Source organism: Salmo trutta, chromosome 5 (assembly GCF_901001165.1).
Source record: "Salmo trutta chromosome 5, fSalTru1.1, whole genome shotgun sequence".
In the NCBI taxonomy this organism is placed as follows: Eukaryota; Metazoa; Chordata; class Actinopteri; order Salmoniformes; family Salmonidae; genus Salmo; species Salmo trutta.
The window spans coordinates 12,539,827-12,556,805 of record NC_042961.1 but is presented as its reverse complement, the minus strand read 5'-3'; the positions used below and the strand labels follow the sequence as shown (position 1 = coordinate 12,556,805).

The 16,979-nt window shown below is 40.5% G+C and overlaps 2 protein-coding genes across 5 annotated transcripts; one reads left to right on the top strand and one right to left on the bottom strand.

The window, feature by feature from the left end:
* Positions 1 to 1,066: 1,066 nt before the first annotated feature.
* On the top strand, positions 1,067 to 7,116 carry LOC115193676 (cyclin-dependent kinase 1). Of its 4 annotated transcripts, none has more exons than XM_029752550.1 (8): positions 1,067 to 1,227; positions 1,743 to 1,785; positions 1,974 to 2,130; positions 3,906 to 4,029; positions 4,603 to 4,773; positions 5,780 to 5,943; positions 6,361 to 6,502; positions 6,755 to 7,116. In XM_029752550.1, exons 2-8 carry the CDS (start codon positions 1,749 to 1,751, stop codon positions 6,866 to 6,868), a joined length of 909 nt encoding a protein of 302 aa, XP_029608410.1. In that variant the 5' UTR covers positions 1,067 to 1,227; positions 1,743 to 1,748; the 3' UTR covers positions 6,869 to 7,116. The 4 variants fall into 4 exon arrangements, with proteins under 4 accessions (XP_029608410.1, XP_029608411.1, XP_029608413.1 ...); XM_029752551.1 differs by having other exon boundaries at positions 1,717 to 1,785; XM_029752553.1 differs by having other exon boundaries at positions 1,067 to 1,239.
* A 4,998-nt stretch (positions 7,117 to 12,114) lies between these two features.
* Positions 12,115 to 16,439, bottom strand: tmem26a (transmembrane protein 26a). Its single transcript, XM_029752549.1, has 6 exons — positions 16,160 to 16,439; positions 15,319 to 15,415; positions 15,128 to 15,217; positions 14,268 to 14,476; positions 13,757 to 13,836; positions 12,115 to 12,752 (listed from the first exon to the last, which is right to left on the bottom strand). Exons 1-6 carry the CDS (start codon positions 16,351 to 16,353, stop codon positions 12,352 to 12,354), a joined length of 1,071 nt encoding a protein of 356 aa, XP_029608409.1. The 5' UTR covers positions 16,354 to 16,439; the 3' UTR covers positions 12,115 to 12,351.
* Positions 16,440 to 16,979: the final 540 nt, after the last annotated feature.

The window sequence follows — 16,979 nt, the reverse complement described above, 5'->3', positions numbered from 1 at the left end:
TGCTCTGTTGAACTCCTTTATTCATCTTCTTTTGTAATTAACTCTAAGATGTTTTCCTTCATTCTAAAATGCATAACATAATTTATTTGCAGATGGAGTGTTATTTTCATGTAATTGTTCACATTTTGTGTCATTGTAAGAGATTAATAATTATTCATAATATGGGGGGAAACTCAGGTCACATTTTTCTCTCTCCATTTGTTTACTGTTAAACTTCCTGAAGCCAGGCATTTTTGACAAGTTAGGACATGACCCTGGTGTTTGACCCATAGGTTTGACTACTTGAAAAGGGTGCATAGTCTAAAAACGGTAAACCCAAAAGAGCTCAGGGGGAATTTAATTGGTATTGCAGTGGCTACCTAGTCAAAAGCTCCTATAGCCACTCTAGCACGGAATTTCAATTTGCAAATGTTCATAAACACATGCAAAACCAACTGCTTTCCAAGTAGCTCTTTCGTTGGGTCTTTTGTCCATTTATTAGCAGCAAAGATATAGACATAGTAACATAGTAAGAATTTCATAAAAGCATCCCAGAGCATAAAATAACTTCTGGGCTCTCCATACCTGTAACCCTAGTATGCCTACTTCCGGGTCATCTGTGTGCTCTAAATACATGTGACCAGTGAACCAACATGTCCTCTACTTAAAGTATTATGTGGAAGGACAGAGTTTGGGAAACGCTGTTGTAGCCTATTACCACAGATAGAATAATGAGGTTAGTTATAAAAAATATTTGCTATTACTATGACCAGGGATGATTACTATTATTATTGTTTTTTAACAATTAATGAATATACTGGTAACCAATCTACATTTCAAACGATTTGAAGTTGAACCAATATGGACTTTTTAATTTTTTAATGTCTGACAAAATGCTTTTGAGTGAAAACTGTTTTTCTAACAAGTTCTTTCAATAATCAGGCAAATTAAGGTACATTCCCCTAAAACAAATCCCAATTATTTATTAATCCATAAACATTTCCCGACACCGCCGCGCTTTAAAACCATAAAATCCCGCTTCGAGCTGTCCTCCTCCCGATTGGTGCTTTTGAAAGACAGCGAGCGACGTGATTGCTTGGTTTTGAAAGCCTGAAGCGCCGCGGCCAATTCGAAAAGAATGCACCCACTCAGTACTGTAACGTAGCTGACTGCAAGAGAGCCACCCGAACACGCATTCACCTAGCTAGTTAACTTAGCTACAGTCAAGTTACACAACGATATTGGAAGGTAGTTATATATGTATGTGTCACCTTTTTAGCTACATTTAGCTATAAAGTTTGTTTGGTCGATTGTATTGTAGCAGTTGTCATCATGGCATTTACAATTTAGCTAGTTAGCATTGAGGAAACATTTGCACAGCATGTAAAAACAAGGATATTTGAAATTATTACTAAAGGTGTCACATCACATGTCACAAAGTAATGCATGGTTTTACTGTTTAGCTTTTGCTATCGAATAATGATGCTAGCTAATGAAATGTCTATCTAGTTCAGTTGTCTAGCTAGCTACGGTAACGTTAGTTAAATTAGCCTGCTAACGCGTTAGCTAGATAGCTGTTCTTTTCACATTCGCTGACTGCATGCTTAATTTCCTATCACTTTTAAGATAGACAGTTAACACGTTTCATAGCTAACGTTAGTGCTAACAAAAACAAACCCAGTTTGCTATGTTTGACTTGTCGTTCATTTGAAATGGCATAATTGGTTTGTTTTGTAGCAAACCTAGCCTGTTGTTTTTTCAAGGGAACAATGGAAGATTACGTGAAAATAGAGAAAATCGGAGAGGGTAAGTTATGTGCTCAACTTTAGTTTGTTTTCCCCAAAACTCCTCGGAGTCAGCTCTAGCTAGACTTATGTGCATGTCATTTGATTGTCTTCCTTTTGTTATGACAACCTATTCACTATACCTTATTCATCACGTTAATTACTAGCTACACACCACGGTAAAGAATGAGTTGTGCCTGTGATTTCCAGGTACCTATGGGGTTGTGTACAAAGGCAGACACAAGTCGACAGGCCAGGTGGTGGCAATGAAGAAGATCCGTCTGGAGAGTGAGGAGGAGGGAGTGCCAAGCACGGCTGTTAGAGAGATCTCTCTTCTCAAAGAGCTAGCGCACCCTAATGTTGTACAGTACGTAACAATCTGTTTGTGTCTGTGGGGTTCTTAAAGTGTTTACAGTAGCCAGGCAGCAAGAGAAGTAAACATGTGGTTTGTCTTATCAGTTCAAAACTCAGACATCATTATGCCAAAAAGGCCAGGTCAAGTCTAGCATTTGTCATATCATATTTATCTGTCTAGTGTATACATACACCTTAGCCAAATACATTTAAACTCAGTTTTCACAATTCCTGACATTTAATCCTAGTTACAATTCCCTGTTTTAGGTCAGTTAGGATCACCACTTTATTTTAAGAATGTGAAATGTCAGGATAATAGTAGATTTATTTCAGCTTTTATTTCTTTCATCACATTCCCAGGGGTTCAGAAGTTTACATGCACTCAATTAGTATTTGATAGCATTGCCTTTAAATTGTTTAACTTGGGTCAAATGTTTCGGGTAGCCTTCCACAAGCTTCCCACAATACGTTTGGTGTATTTTGGCCCATTCCTCTTGACAGAGCTGGTGTAACTGAGTCAGGTTTCTAGCCCTCCTTGCTCACACATTTTTTCAGTTTTGCCCACAAATTTTCTATAGGTGTGAGGTCAGGGCTTTGTGATGGCCACTCCAATACCTTGACTTTGTTGTTCTTAAGCCATTTTGCCACAACTTTGGAAGTAGGCTTGGGGTCATTGTCTATTTGGAAGATCCATTTGCGACCAAGCTTTAACTTCCTGTCTGATGTCTTGAGGTTGCTTCAATATATCCATGTACTTTTCCTGCCTCATGATGCCATCTATTTTGTGAAGTGCATCAGTCCCTACTGCAGCAAAACACCCCAACAACATGATGCTGCCACCCCCGTGCTTCACGATTGGGATGGTGTTCTTCGGCTTGCAAGCCTCCCCCTTTTTCCTCCAAACATAACGCTGGTCATTATGGCCAAACAGTTCTGTTGTTTCATCAGACCAGAGGACATTTATCCAAAAAATACGATCTTTGTCCCCGTGTGCAGTTACAAACCCTAGTCTGGGTTTTTTATGGTGGTTTTGGAGCAGTGGCTTCTTCCTTTCTGAGGGGCCTCCGGTTATGTTGATATAGGACTCGTTTTACTGTGGATATAGATACTTTTGTACCTGTTTCCTCCAGCATCTTCAAGGTCCTTTGCTGTTGTTCTGGGATTGATTTGCACATTTCGCACCAAAGTACGTTCATCTCTAGGAGACAGAACGCGTCTCCTTCCTGAGCGGGATGACGGCTGCATGGTCCCATGGTGTTTATACTTGCGTACTATTGTTTGTACAGATGAACGTGGTACCTTAAGGCGTTTGGAAATTGCTCTCAAGGATGAACCAGACTTTTTCTGAGGTCTTGGCTGATTTCTTTTGTTTTTCCCATGATGTCAAGCAAAGAGGCACTAAGTTTGAAGGTAGGCCTTGAAATACATCCACAGGTACACCTCCAATTGACTCAAATGATGTCAATTAGCCCATCAGAAGCTTCTAAAGCATTTTCTGGAATTTTCCAAGCTGTTTAAAGGCACAGTCAACTTAGTGTATATAAACTTCTGACCCACTGGAATTGTGATACAGTGAAATAATCTCTCTGTAAACAATTGTTGGAAAAATTACTTGTCATGCACAAAGTAGATGTCCTAACCAACTTGCCAAAACTATAGTTTGTTAACAAGGAATTTGTGGAGTGGTTGAAAAACGAGTTTTAATGACTCCAACCTAAATGTATGTAGACTTCAACGGTAAATAAATAGCCTATGTTTATGTTTCCCATGTGTTTTATTTCCAAACAGGCTTCTAGATGTGCTGATGCAGGAGTCCAGACTGTACCTCATCTTTGAGTTCCTGTCCATGGACCTGAAGAAATACCTAGACTCTATCCCCTCGGGCCAGTACATGGACCCCATGCTTGTGAAGGTATGGGCCCCGCTGAGGGCATGACCGTCATGAGGCACACAGCCTTGTTTTGATCTCTTTTTTTCACTATCTGCTCTTGATACTACTGAGTACTGTGAAACTTCAATTAAACGCTAAGTTTCAAATAGCTGCCTGACCCTTTTAATGGCCGGGTGTCTGCACACATTCGGCAAATAAACACAGGGTCTAAATGAATTGTTTACGGGGTTACCATGGACACAGTTCTGACATTCCCACAAAATAATCAGGGTGAAAGCGAAGGAGATGTAACACCACTAAGTGACCGTAGGGCCTCCGACTTTGCTTTTAGTACAGGCTGGCTTGACAAATTGGGCTTTCAGTCAGACTGCACGCTACTGTTGGAGCTAGACACCTAGCTCAACTAGAAGACTGTCTTTTAATAGGTACCGGTTGTGCTCAGTGATTGAAGCAAATAAATGCCCCGGCTATTCATTGAAAGTTGTACGGTATACCAACTTAGTGTTTTAGTCCAAGTTGTATCAGACTGTAAACAAATTGTTTCTTGCCAGTAGGTTCATTTTAACCCTCTGTTGCCATCTCCCGTCCATCCAGAGCTATCTGTACCAGATCTTGGAAGGCATCCTGTTCTGCCACTGTAGAAGGGTCCTCCACAGAGACCTGAAACCCCAGAACCTGCTGATTGACAACAAGGGAGTGATCAAGCTGGCAGACTTTGGGTTGGCCAGGGCTTTCGGGGTGCCAGTCCGGGTATATACCCACGAGGTAAGCCAGAACACCACATAGTTAATTTCCAAAGAGCATTAACAGTAGTGATGGGAAGTTGGGCTATTTTTACTGACTCTGATCTTTTCAACTCGTTCGGTCAAAATAACAAATCTTTCGACTCATTTCGTTCATCTGGGCTGTATCACATCTGGCCGTGATTGGGAGTCCCATAGGACAGCGCACAATTAGCCCAGCGTTGGCCGGGGTAGGCCGTCATTGTAAATAAGAATTTGTTAACCTTTATTTAAGTAGGCAAGTCAGTTAAATAAATACAATTTTGATTTAGTAATACCCAGAGCACGCAGAAGCCCCTACTGGCGAACGATGAACAAAAAAACTAGATTGTAGAATCATGATTCTACAATCTTCTCGTTCACCATAGGTGGCTTGTTATTTGACCTGTCATTTGTGACAAACTTGTATATCTTTGCTTCAGACAATGTACATTTGTGATTGCTAGGCATACAAAAAATATTGTTTACTGATACCTTTTTAAATGAGGTCTAGTTGCGTCCGCAATCGGTATATATTTTAACCGAGTATTGAGCAAAGGCAGGCTGTGAATGTTTTGGTTCTACAAAGCTGTGTCCATCGAATTAACATTCAATAAGCAATTAATAGCATTCATTCTTGCGCCATGTTATCAGTTCTAAATGTGTTTTTTTCCTCTATGCTGCCTGCATCATGATCTATTTTCCCTGGTGCGCATGATGGACATTTGCTGGTCGGAGCATGTCTCCGGAGCCACTGAGGCAGAGGAGCGCGTATTAATCCTGCTGTAGAATTCATTGCGGCCAGTAGGTCAAACGAAAAAGCTGAAATGAACAAGTTACTCTGAAAAATGAATCTGGACTCTTGAGTCAGTAAAAAGTTGATCAAAAAGAATGAATCGTCCGCCCGCTGCACCTCACTAATTAGCAGATAGCATTGTAAAGTTAAGCTGTCATAAGGGGTGTGTATGCACACATGTTAATGGCGTCATTAACTATGTCTTTGTGTCCAGGTTGTGACACTGTGGTACAGGGCTCCTGAGGTGCTGCTGGGGGCCCCACGGTACTCCACCCCTGTGGATGTCTGGAGTATCGGGACCATCTTTGCAGAGTTGGCCACAAAGAAACCACTTTTCCACGGAGACTCAGAGATAGACCAGCTTTTCAGGATCTTCAGGTATATTTGCATACGAGTATGCACATCTGTAATATACCCATTCCTACTGAGGTCCCGTGTGGCTCAGTTGGTAGAGCATGGTGTTTGCAACGCCAGGGTTGTGGGTTCGATTCCCACGGGGAACCAGTACGGCAAAAATGTGTGAAATGTATGCATTCACTACTGTAAGTCGCTCTGGATAAGAGCGTCTGCTAAATGACTAAAATGTAAATGTACTAGTAGCAACATATAGGTTGGTTAATCAATAAGTTTGATTTTAGATTAGAACACTTGATTGATCTGTCGTGAGCAACGAGACATCCCAAATTATTGACACAGAAAAGTTATATAGTCAACACAGAGACAATTGCTCCATGATGGACATACCACATTGGCTTGGGTGACGTATTTATCAAGCATGGTTGTCTCCTGTTTCAGGACCCTTGGTACTCCCAACAATGACATCTGGCCAGAGGTGGAGTCTCTGCCTGACTACAAGAACACGTTCCCCAAGTGGAAGTCTGGGAACCTGTCTTCCATGGTGAAGAACCTGGACAAGAACGGCATTGATCTGCTCGCTGTAAGATTTCACCATTCTCCTTGATTTTATTCAGATTGATTCATTATGAAACATTGTTGCTGTAGAAGCCCTGTGCTCACGTGTCTTTTTCAAGCGGCTGGTTGTGTTTTTGTTTTGGATAGCATTAGTGATATTGAAGTGACCTATTGTTCCGTCAGGCCAGCAGTAGCCTTTAGGATACACATACATATGACCATGTCCCACCTTCTGTAGAAGGTTATGAAGTGAAAAATAATTTTCCCTCTCTTAAAGAAAACGCTAATCTATGACCCACCCAAGAGGATCTCTGCCAGACAGGCTATGAGCCATCCATACTTTGACGACCTGGACAAAACCACTCTACCTGCCAGCACGGTCAAGATGTAAACGCCACACAGCTCGACTCAAAGGACCTGAAAAATAGTACAATTATGGAAGCATATTGATCGTCTGGTTTTGTTTGTATGTTTGTTTTTTCTTTGTTTGTCCTTTTTCTATCTACCGGTGATATTAATCATTATTCTGTAAATAGCGTTTAAAAAAACGAAACCGGTTTGGATCTGAAGTGACATGTACTAAAGGTTACATTCAAAAGTAGTATATTTTCAATAAAGTGCGCTTTTCTAGATCCGTTACTTTTAAGTTGTGTGTTTTTTTTTTATTGGGGAATATTAACTGTTAATCTGTCACTTTGTTGCAGGATTCCTGCACTGTTTGATGCTTTCAAAAGTGTATTTTTTTGACAGGCATACCGTATCAGGGTTTAACATAGTTCTTCCTCTAGACTTGTTTAAAACCAGTACCAAACCATTTGTTTTAAGAGATGGAGTAAGAAAGTGTATTATACTGGGATAAACAAAACAAAAACTGTTCCTCCAACACAGTATTTTTGTCTGGCTGGCAGAAGGAAACTCTGTTAGATTCCTTTTTAGAGCGAGTTTTAGTTATACTGCATTTGTTTTAAGGTTGTGTAATGCTTTTTTTGACAGTTGCATATATTCCCAAACTGGAATTAAGACTGTGTGCATCCGGCCTGGTTTTACTTGATGTCATACATGCTCCTCCATTGAGGCGGCATGTAGCCTAGCGGTTAAGAGTGTTGGGGCAGTGACCCAAAGGTTGCTGGTTCAAATCCCTGAGCCGACGTGGTGAAAAATCTCTGCCCTTAAGCAATGCACTTAACCCCAATTGCTCCTGTGAATCCCTCTGGATTAGAGCATCTGCTAAAGGACTAAAATGTAAATAAGGTGGTCAGTTGAGGATGTCTTCCCTAGCAGGACGGAAGGTTCCATTCTGTTAAAAGGAAAAGGATGCGTTGGAGACTGATTAGTGTGATAAGTAGGAAATGGCCACATTTGTTTTTAATAGCATTAAATGCCCATTGTAGCAGTTCTCAATATCAAATAGTTTCTGGATGACAAGTGCCTTACTGTAATAGTTTTCCATAATCGTTTATAAAAATGTGATATTGTTCTCAGGGGGAAGGGCACCAAAGCGGTGCATTAACATAGTGTGGATCAATATTCTGAGTGGAGGAGGCATACGTAACCTGAAAGCAAGCAGTTATAGAGCAATATTGTGTTTACAAGCACGCATTCTCACTAAACTAGCAGGATAGCGAATGCTGATTGCGGGACCTTGACAAACTGAAGTGAGTGATGACCATGAAAACACCAGACTGATGGCTACAGTATGTTCAAGTATATTTTTCTGGGTTTATCTACCTCTGTTAGTGATATCTTGCCTCGCTGGCTTGCTGGCTTGCTAACTTGCTAGGTAATCAATCCTCCGATGACATCTGCGATGTTGACCATAACCATCGAATTAAGTGTTAATTTGCACCAGTTGCATTTGAGGTTGGAGGATTCTCTATTCACTTCAATATAAACAACCCCCTTTCTGGTGCAACTTTTCATGGCGCGCCCGTGAAATTGATCTATTGGCAGAGCGGTTCAGAACTGGAGTTATTGGTCTATTAATTTATACCACCTGGTGATGTCACCAGGCAAGCCAAAACGCCATCCATGCAAAATAACAGATCACATTTTTTTCACACTTTGTGTTTCATCAGCTGTTGTACAATATGATACAGAATGTTGACTGCACTGGGTTAAGCAATGTTCAAAGTGGACTAGCTCAGTGTATCCGTGTATATTTAGTTAAGTGATGCTAGTGTAATTCAGATATCAGGATAAATTAAATAGTGTGTGTCCAAGATACACATTTTGTGCACCGCTTTGACTGGGCAGGTTATCAGACAATGCCTAGACAAGTGTAGGAATTTGATAAAATAATCTCTGATTTTCCTCAGAATTTGTTTATCTGGAAAGCTCCCCTTGTGCCTATTTGATCACTGTTGTGCAGGAAGAGGTCTTTTCTTCATGTTTCCTTCATGCATTGGGCTAAACTGCAGGCCCTTCCAACAAAGAAGCACAGTTGAGTGGGAGTGAAGTGAATTCACATGAATACTGATTTGTTATGTGGCATTCTAGTTGCTTGGTCTTTTGTATTCTTGGCCTGTCACTCATTGCTTATAAATGGCAAGTGGTGAAAATAAAACAGCAGGCTTTCAATATAAAAACAAAAGGCTGCTGCATGAGGGATAGAATAATGTATTTCTATTGAACATATTCAGTTTGTTTTTCATAAGTTATCCTCACCCAGAATAAAATGCCATTTATACGCTGACCTACATTCTGAAGAGAGCAGTTAACATGAATGTAATGTGAAGCGATGGCTACAACGTGACATTTATCATACAGTATCTGGACTTCAGACCCTATTCAATCTATCGCAGAAGCAGATTGCGCGATAGAAATGTTAAGATAATTTCCCATTGAGCCGACAAATACAGCCTTTGCCGAGAACATTGCCTTTAAATTTCAATCACGCTGTAACGCTGATCTTCCGTGATACGCATTGAATAGAGCCCCTAGTATGACTGCAAAGTTCTCACTGAGGACTCACCATAGAGAGTGAGTACAGTCATTCTGTGATGTAAAGATAACCCAGGCTGTGACCCCATTTAGGGAGTGGTCGGAATGTACAACATTGTTACCCAGAGGAAAATGGGGGATGTCATGCTTTCTCAATTTCAGTCAGAGGAGGGGGAGGGTCATGTAATTTGTAATAAATGAAATGTCATATTGCTCAAAGTTGCTTATTATATCTCGATGTGTGCCCGATGGTATAGGCCATGTGTATTCAACTCTTAACCAGCAGGCTCCAGCCCTCATAGGGTTTCAGTTCTACCTGATAATTAATTGCACCCACCTGGTGTCCCAGGTCCACAACCTTCTGGTTACTTTGCGATGTAATGCTTAAAAAAACAAAAACAGTTCTAAAACTGCATATCTAATGCTCTGGTCTGTCCTAGGGTTGAGGGTAAACAGTAGACATGTTCTCTGCTGTCCAGTTTATGTTTTAATTATTATATTGGTTGTAGGGAGTCACATTATTTTTAAAGCGTTCCAGATAGGGTCGGGTAAAAATATATTTGAATGAAGGGAAGGCCATCCATTATTATTTCAGAGAGGTCCGACATTCTCCAGGTATCCCTCATCATAAATAACGTACAGGCTATTAGGCGATGTGGAAGAATAGGGATAGACACTTACCAGCACCCAGAAACAATGCCCAACAATGAGGCTTAATTGATAAGGTCTTGACTTTGGATTGATTTGCAGTTTTTGTTAAAAATAAATGGAAACAATAAAGACCTCCCAAATCTGCTGTATATAGACTACCCAGATTGTACAAATGGTCAAGTCTAAAATCTGTTCACTGAATACATTTTTTTTCAATGATTGAAATAACGTCAAATACAAAAAACAATCTACCTGCATGGAAATAAAGAATATGAATACATTTAAACAAAGAAAATACAAATTAAACTGCCCGCCATTTCACCCCTATGAAATTCTAAGCTCAATTCAACCAGGCGTATTACAGTACAGTAACATACAGTGCATTCGGAAAGTATTCAGACCCCTTGACTTTTTCCACATTTTGTTATGTTACAGCCTTATTCTAAAATTGATTAAATAGTTTTTTTCCCTCATCAATCTACACACAATACCCCATAACGACAAAGAAAAACAGGTTTATAGCATTTTTTGCCAATGTATTAAAAATAAAAAACTGAAATATCACATTTACATAAGTATTCAGACCCTTTACTCAGTACTTTATTGAAGCACCTTTGGCAGCGATTAAAGTGTCCTTGGGTATGGCGCTACAAGCTTGGCACACCTGTATTTGGGGAGTTTCTCCAATTCTTCTCTGTAGATCCTCTCAAGCTCTGTCAGGTTGGATCAGCAGTGTCGCTGCACAGCTATTTTCAGGTTTCTCTAGAGATGTTCGATCGGGATCATGTCCGGCTCTGGCTTGGCCACTCAAGGATATTCAGAGACTTGTCCCGAAGACACTCGTGTGTTGTCTTGGCTGTGTGGTTAGGGTTGTTGTCCTGTTGGAAGGTGAACCTTCACCCCAGTCTGAGGTTCTGAGCACTCTGGACCAGGTTTTCATCAAGGATCTCTCTGTACTTTGTCTGTTCATCTTTCCCTTGATCCTGAATCGTCTCCCAGTTCCTGACACTGAAAAACATCCCCACAGCAGGATGCTGCCACCACCATGCTTCACTGTAGGGATGGTGCCAGGTTTACGTCAGACGTGACACTTGGCATGGTTTCATCAGACCAGAGGATCTTATTTCTCATGGTCTGAGTCCTTTAGGTGTCTTTTGGTAAACTCCAAGCGGGCTGTCATGTGCCTTTTACTGAGGAGTAGCTTCCGACTGGCCACTCTACCATAAAGGCCTGATTGGTGGAGTGCTGCAGAGATGGTTGTCCTTCTGGAAGTTTCTCCCATCTCCAGAGGAACTCTGGAGCACTGTCAGAGTGACCATCGGGTTCTTGGTCACCTCCCTGATCAAGGACCTTCTCCCCTGATTGCTCAGTCTTGGTGGTTCTAAACTTCTTCTATTTAAGAATGATGAAGGCTACTGTACCTTGGGTACCTTCAACGCTGCAGAAATGTTTTGGTATTCTTCCCCAGATCTGTGCCTCTACACAATCCTGTCTCTGAGCTCCATGGACAATTCCTTCGACCTCATGGCTTGGTTTTTGCTCTGACATGAACTGTCTGCTGTGGGACCTTATATAGACAGGTGTGTGCCTTTCCAAATCATGACCAATCAATTGAATTTACCACAGGTGGACTCCAATCATGTTGTAGAAACATCTCAAGGATGATCAATGGAAACAGGAGGCACCTGAGCTCAATTGCGAGTCTCATAGCAAAGGGTCTGAATACTTATGTAAATAAGGTATTTCCTAAAAACCTGTTTTCGCGTTGTCCTTATGGGGTTTTGTGTGTAGATTGATGAGGAACATTTTATTTAATACATGTTAGAATAAGTCTGTAACGTAAGAAAATGTGGAAAAAGGGAAGGGGTCTGAATACTTTCCAAATCCACTGCATAATCACACCTTTTCCCATCGTCAAAAGCAACCCTTTGGAAAACAAAATTGGGTTGATTTTGTCAGCTGTGGATAGTTACACTTGGCTGCCTACCTTTACAGTCATACTCTTTGTTTGCTAACTCAAAAAAAATAATTCTATTTCACATACCTTTGGGGGTAAACTTCTAAGCCATGTCATTTTTGTCAAAGAGGTAAAAACATTACAAAAAAGTTAAAATACTGTAGAAAATCAGCTGAGCTGAAATTGAATATATGCTTGTGACTTTTAAACGGTTTCTGTCTCTCCTTCCCTTTACCCATGAAAATGTCAAATCACATAATTAATTCCAGCTTTTGAACTCACAAATCCTGTCCAATATTGAACTTGTGCATTGTATAAACAGTGCACTACGTAATAGTACTTTCACAGTCCGTATTGACTTCCTCCAAAGCAGAGGCAGGAACATTGTCTCTCTCCAACCTCCCCTCCCCATACTTCCTCTCCACCTCTACCCTACTACAATCAGGGATGTTACTGCTGCTTTTGGACCTGACTACAGGTCTGTAGTTCTGGCATATGACGGCCAGCCGGTAGAAGTTCAGGATGACCACCAGGAAGTTTTTAATGGCAAAGAACACCAACATCTGGTGGAAGACATCAAAGTAGGTCATGACGGTGAGCCGGACCACAAGGAAAGGGCCATCCTGGATGAATAGGCTCTCAATGATGCTCCATATGTCTGTGCTGTGCTTGGTCAGGAGGGAATCGCCAAGGCCCTCACCCTCGCTTTCTGGCGTTGAGTTCACCACTAAGGACACACACACACACACACACACACACACACACACACGCACGCGCGAGTTGAATTTCAAAAACTATTTTCACATATTGTTGTAAACTAGGACTGAAGGCCTGAAGTATTTTGTTGAAGTCTTCAACAGGATTAATGTAGATATATAGAACTGCATATTCTAAGTGCATCCTCATAATGTTATGTTTGTTGAGTGGATGGTTACGTATCCGTTTCCAGCAAATCATTTCAGGTTGTGAATAATTCAGTACATAGGGGTGGGTCTGAGAACAAGGGAGGCCGCAATGAACTCTTTATGATCCTCAACCCTGAATTGTTTAGCCACACGGCTATAATGGATTTCAGGAGGTCTGGGTTATTGGCAGTTTGCCTGTCAATAGCCTAATCTATCAGCCAAGCAATGACGAACCGAAGAAATGAAAACTGAGTTTCCGACTGTATTAAATAAAGTTTGCTTTTATCATTGTGAGATCATTGCAGTTTGTGTAGGAAGTGAAAATGGAGATAGCAAACAAATCTGCTCAGCTGTTTATGTAGCAACATGGCTACGATAGAGCTAGTTTGCCTCCTTTCAAATGTTTAGCCAAAGTCTAAACAGATCCCATATTGAGTTTACCTAAAACATTATCAATACTCCACTGACAAGAGTATTTTCTGGCCACAGTCATGCTACAAACAGATAACTTGAGAAAGCTGGTGGGGCCATGGGGGGAGGCTCTCTGCAGGTCTATGTCTACAACAGAGAAGGAAAGGTTTGCCTTCAAAGACGTGACATCCACAACGTTGTCTATGATATGGCTGTACCACTCAAAATGAACCCTCAAACCCACCATGAAAGTCTTGGCATCAGCATATAAAATACATCAAATCTGTAATTCACCCTAAAGAATACGAACCTCAACATTCGGACTGATCCCGATAGCCTGTGTCTGTTGGCCAAAAGTCAAGGATAGTTAAGTTCACTGCTGATATGAATAATATTATGAAATGTAGAGACCCACCGGCCAGATGGAGAGGAAACTGTAACATGCTCCAGGTCCACACCGCCAAGATGATGTACACCAGCTGAGGGCTGTTTTCCCTGGGAGGAATACGGAACATACAGCTCAACAAGTCAGTGCATGTCCACTGTTCTTAACGGTTTTAGTTTTTTAGGTCAATTCTAGTATTTTACATTGATGTATTCTCATAGTGATTTTGAGTGAATTCCACCGCTGGTTGTTACATTATTGATACTATTTAGTAACTAGTAAGTAAAACGTTGCATGCGCACTTAGTAGTAACTTAGTAAGTGTGTAACTAGTAAATATTTAAGTAGCACTGCAGTATTGCCGTTCCTTGTCATACAAAAGTCTATATGGAATCAAAAACTCAACACACCACTAAAGGCAGTTAGGTCACCAGATTAATGTGAGAACACTGGGATCTAGGAGAGTCTGCTAAAGGCTCTGAAATCCTCTGAGAAGCTTTTAGCCTCAGTCAGTAAAGTCAATGGAAAGGTCGGACACCTACTTTACATCAGACAGTGTTTCACTGGTGAACTCCAAGATGTCAGCTGCTGTGCCAACGAAGATGAGCAGGAGCTGGGAGAGCTCCTCCCGTGTGACGCCACCCCCCAGTGGGAGTAGCCACTTCCCTATGATGAGTAGGATTAGAAGGACCTGATGGAGGGCCAGGATCCAGTCGTTGGGACAAACCGTGGACAAGAGTTGGTCAAGACCCTTGAATGTCAAGAGAAGGAACAGAGGTTGAAACCACAGATAATAAGCACTAGAAAATGTACTTTTGGAAAGGCTCAGGATATGAAGGGAAGAAGAGTCCGCTAATTACCCCTAAGAGCCATGTCACTGCAATAGAAATAACCTTATATGTTAATAACGAAAAGTATACTTATATGTCACCCTCGTTTAAGGTCAAGGGTCCTGGCCCTAATTCCAAGGAAACATTTGCACTAGACAAGCATTTCTGGGTACGCACAATGGCAAAAAACATTTAGGTAGAAATCATGACAAACACGGGGCTTCCAATTATAGAGTCAACATCATAAGACTCTTGTCACTTGACTCATGCTATGATGAAATATTGAGTGAATGGTCAGAATACATACTATATATACAAGAGTATATGGACACCCATTCAAATTAGTGGATTCGGCTATTTCAGCCACACCTGTTGCTGACAGGTGTATAAAATCGGGCACACCGCCATGCGATCTCCATAGACAAACATTGAAGAGCTCTGTGACTTTCAACGTGGCACCGTCACAGGATGCCACCTTTCCAACAAGTCAACATATATTTGGTCATGTAACGTATATACAAAAGGGTAAAAGGCAAAATAGTCAAACAATTAAAACCAGTTCCAGTATTTACCTTTAGATAGGTTTGAACCGTTAAATTCCCCACCGTTTCGTTCAGAGAAATCATGCTTCTCACATTTTCCCATGAGTCCAGTTTCTTGCACTGAAATTAGATAAGTGAAGTTGTAAGTAAATGTTTGATAACTGTCATGCATACATTGAACATGGAGTTGTGGGATTTCTCTCCTTCTCTGTTTTCTGTACCTGGAGGTCACTAGAGTTGTGATGCTGATGATGTAGTTCCAGAATCCAGATGGATGGAATGATACTGACAAGGAACAACATAATGGCTGGCGAGAACCTCGGGTTGGAGGAGAAAAGGAACTTTATTTATTAACTCTTTATTCCATTCACATGCATTTTAGAGATTCACGCACCTATCCAAAGTGATCCACAAATCATGGTCAATTTTCTGTGTATATATATATTTTTTATATCTTATTCCCACAGAATAGCAATCCAGCACAAATGATACAGCAGTGGGAAAAAAGAAAGAAAAATAAATAAATGCATGTAAAATTACAACAAAAAATGTTAAGCGCAAAGAAAAAAACAGTGGTAAAACAAATAACACCAAATAGAACCAACACATGCCAGGATGAAAATATTCCTAACCACTTTATCCTCTTTATGACTTTATCATTATGTTTGAGAAAACAATCACATATTATTTTGGGAGCACAGGAAGTGTTCTCTCAGAGGGAGATGTGGCAGACAGACATGTCATTCTTCAGTCTAGGGCTACCACCCTATCCCAGTTTGTCCCAGGACATTTTATTTAGCACAATGTGATAAGCAGCTGGATAAGGACTCACTAGGGAGGGGGAAGGGGGATGTAGTCAGTTGTACAGTAAAAAAAATGATGCATTGGATTCTTCTCCAGAAAAACTTAATTTAGCACTTTATCTTGTTAATTTGTCTGTTATGTCTTTAGGATTAAAATATGTGGATAGCCTGCACATGACAAATTACGCACAGAATGATGATGTGCAAAATAGTGTACAAATTCCTACTCAGAAGACTAAATAAATGAACAACATCTTACCATTTATAATCTTTTCCCTTTCTTCTTTTCAAAGTTATTATCATTTCGACAACGAGAGGTAGAAAGAGGAATGTCAGAAACCAGTAGATATTGTCATCTTTAACCAATGTCACTCTCCAAACTCCGATGAGTGAGATAAGAATAAAAAGCAACCTAGTAACTACCGCACACGAAAATTTGACCACAAACGACATAATACTTAAGAGTAAAGATTCGACAGCTAGTGTCCCGTTATTCAAGAAACTTCCACACACAGCCACTTGTACTCCAGCAGCAGCACAAACAATGACGTCATTTTCATATGGTAATATATAAACTTCAAAATAAAAGCCTGCATTCCAAAACATTGCAATGTGGATAACGCATTCAAATGACTTTAATTGTGCCAAGAAAATGCTATAGGTAATTTATGAAAACAAATAAAAAATAAATGTTTTTCAATATAGACCAATAATGAAAAAATACAATGTTGACATACATGTTGAGAATATTGGGCTGTAGAGCGAAAAACTTTTCTACCTGTCTCAGTTAAAGTGGGGTGTAAAATACTCAGGAGGTTCTCTACTAACCAATATGTGTAGTTTTGGAGAGGGATTGTGTTGCACGGTCTGCTGCTGGCTTTTCACTCTGCCCCCTCTGAAGTGCAAAATGCAATATGTAAAGTGGAAGTGACAGCGTTTTAACTACACTGAACAAAAATATAAACACAACAGGTTAAGTGTTGGTCCCATGTTTCATGAGTTGAAATAAAAGATCCTAGACATTTTCCATATGCACAGAAAGCTTATTTCTCTCCAATTTTGTGCACAAATGTATTTAC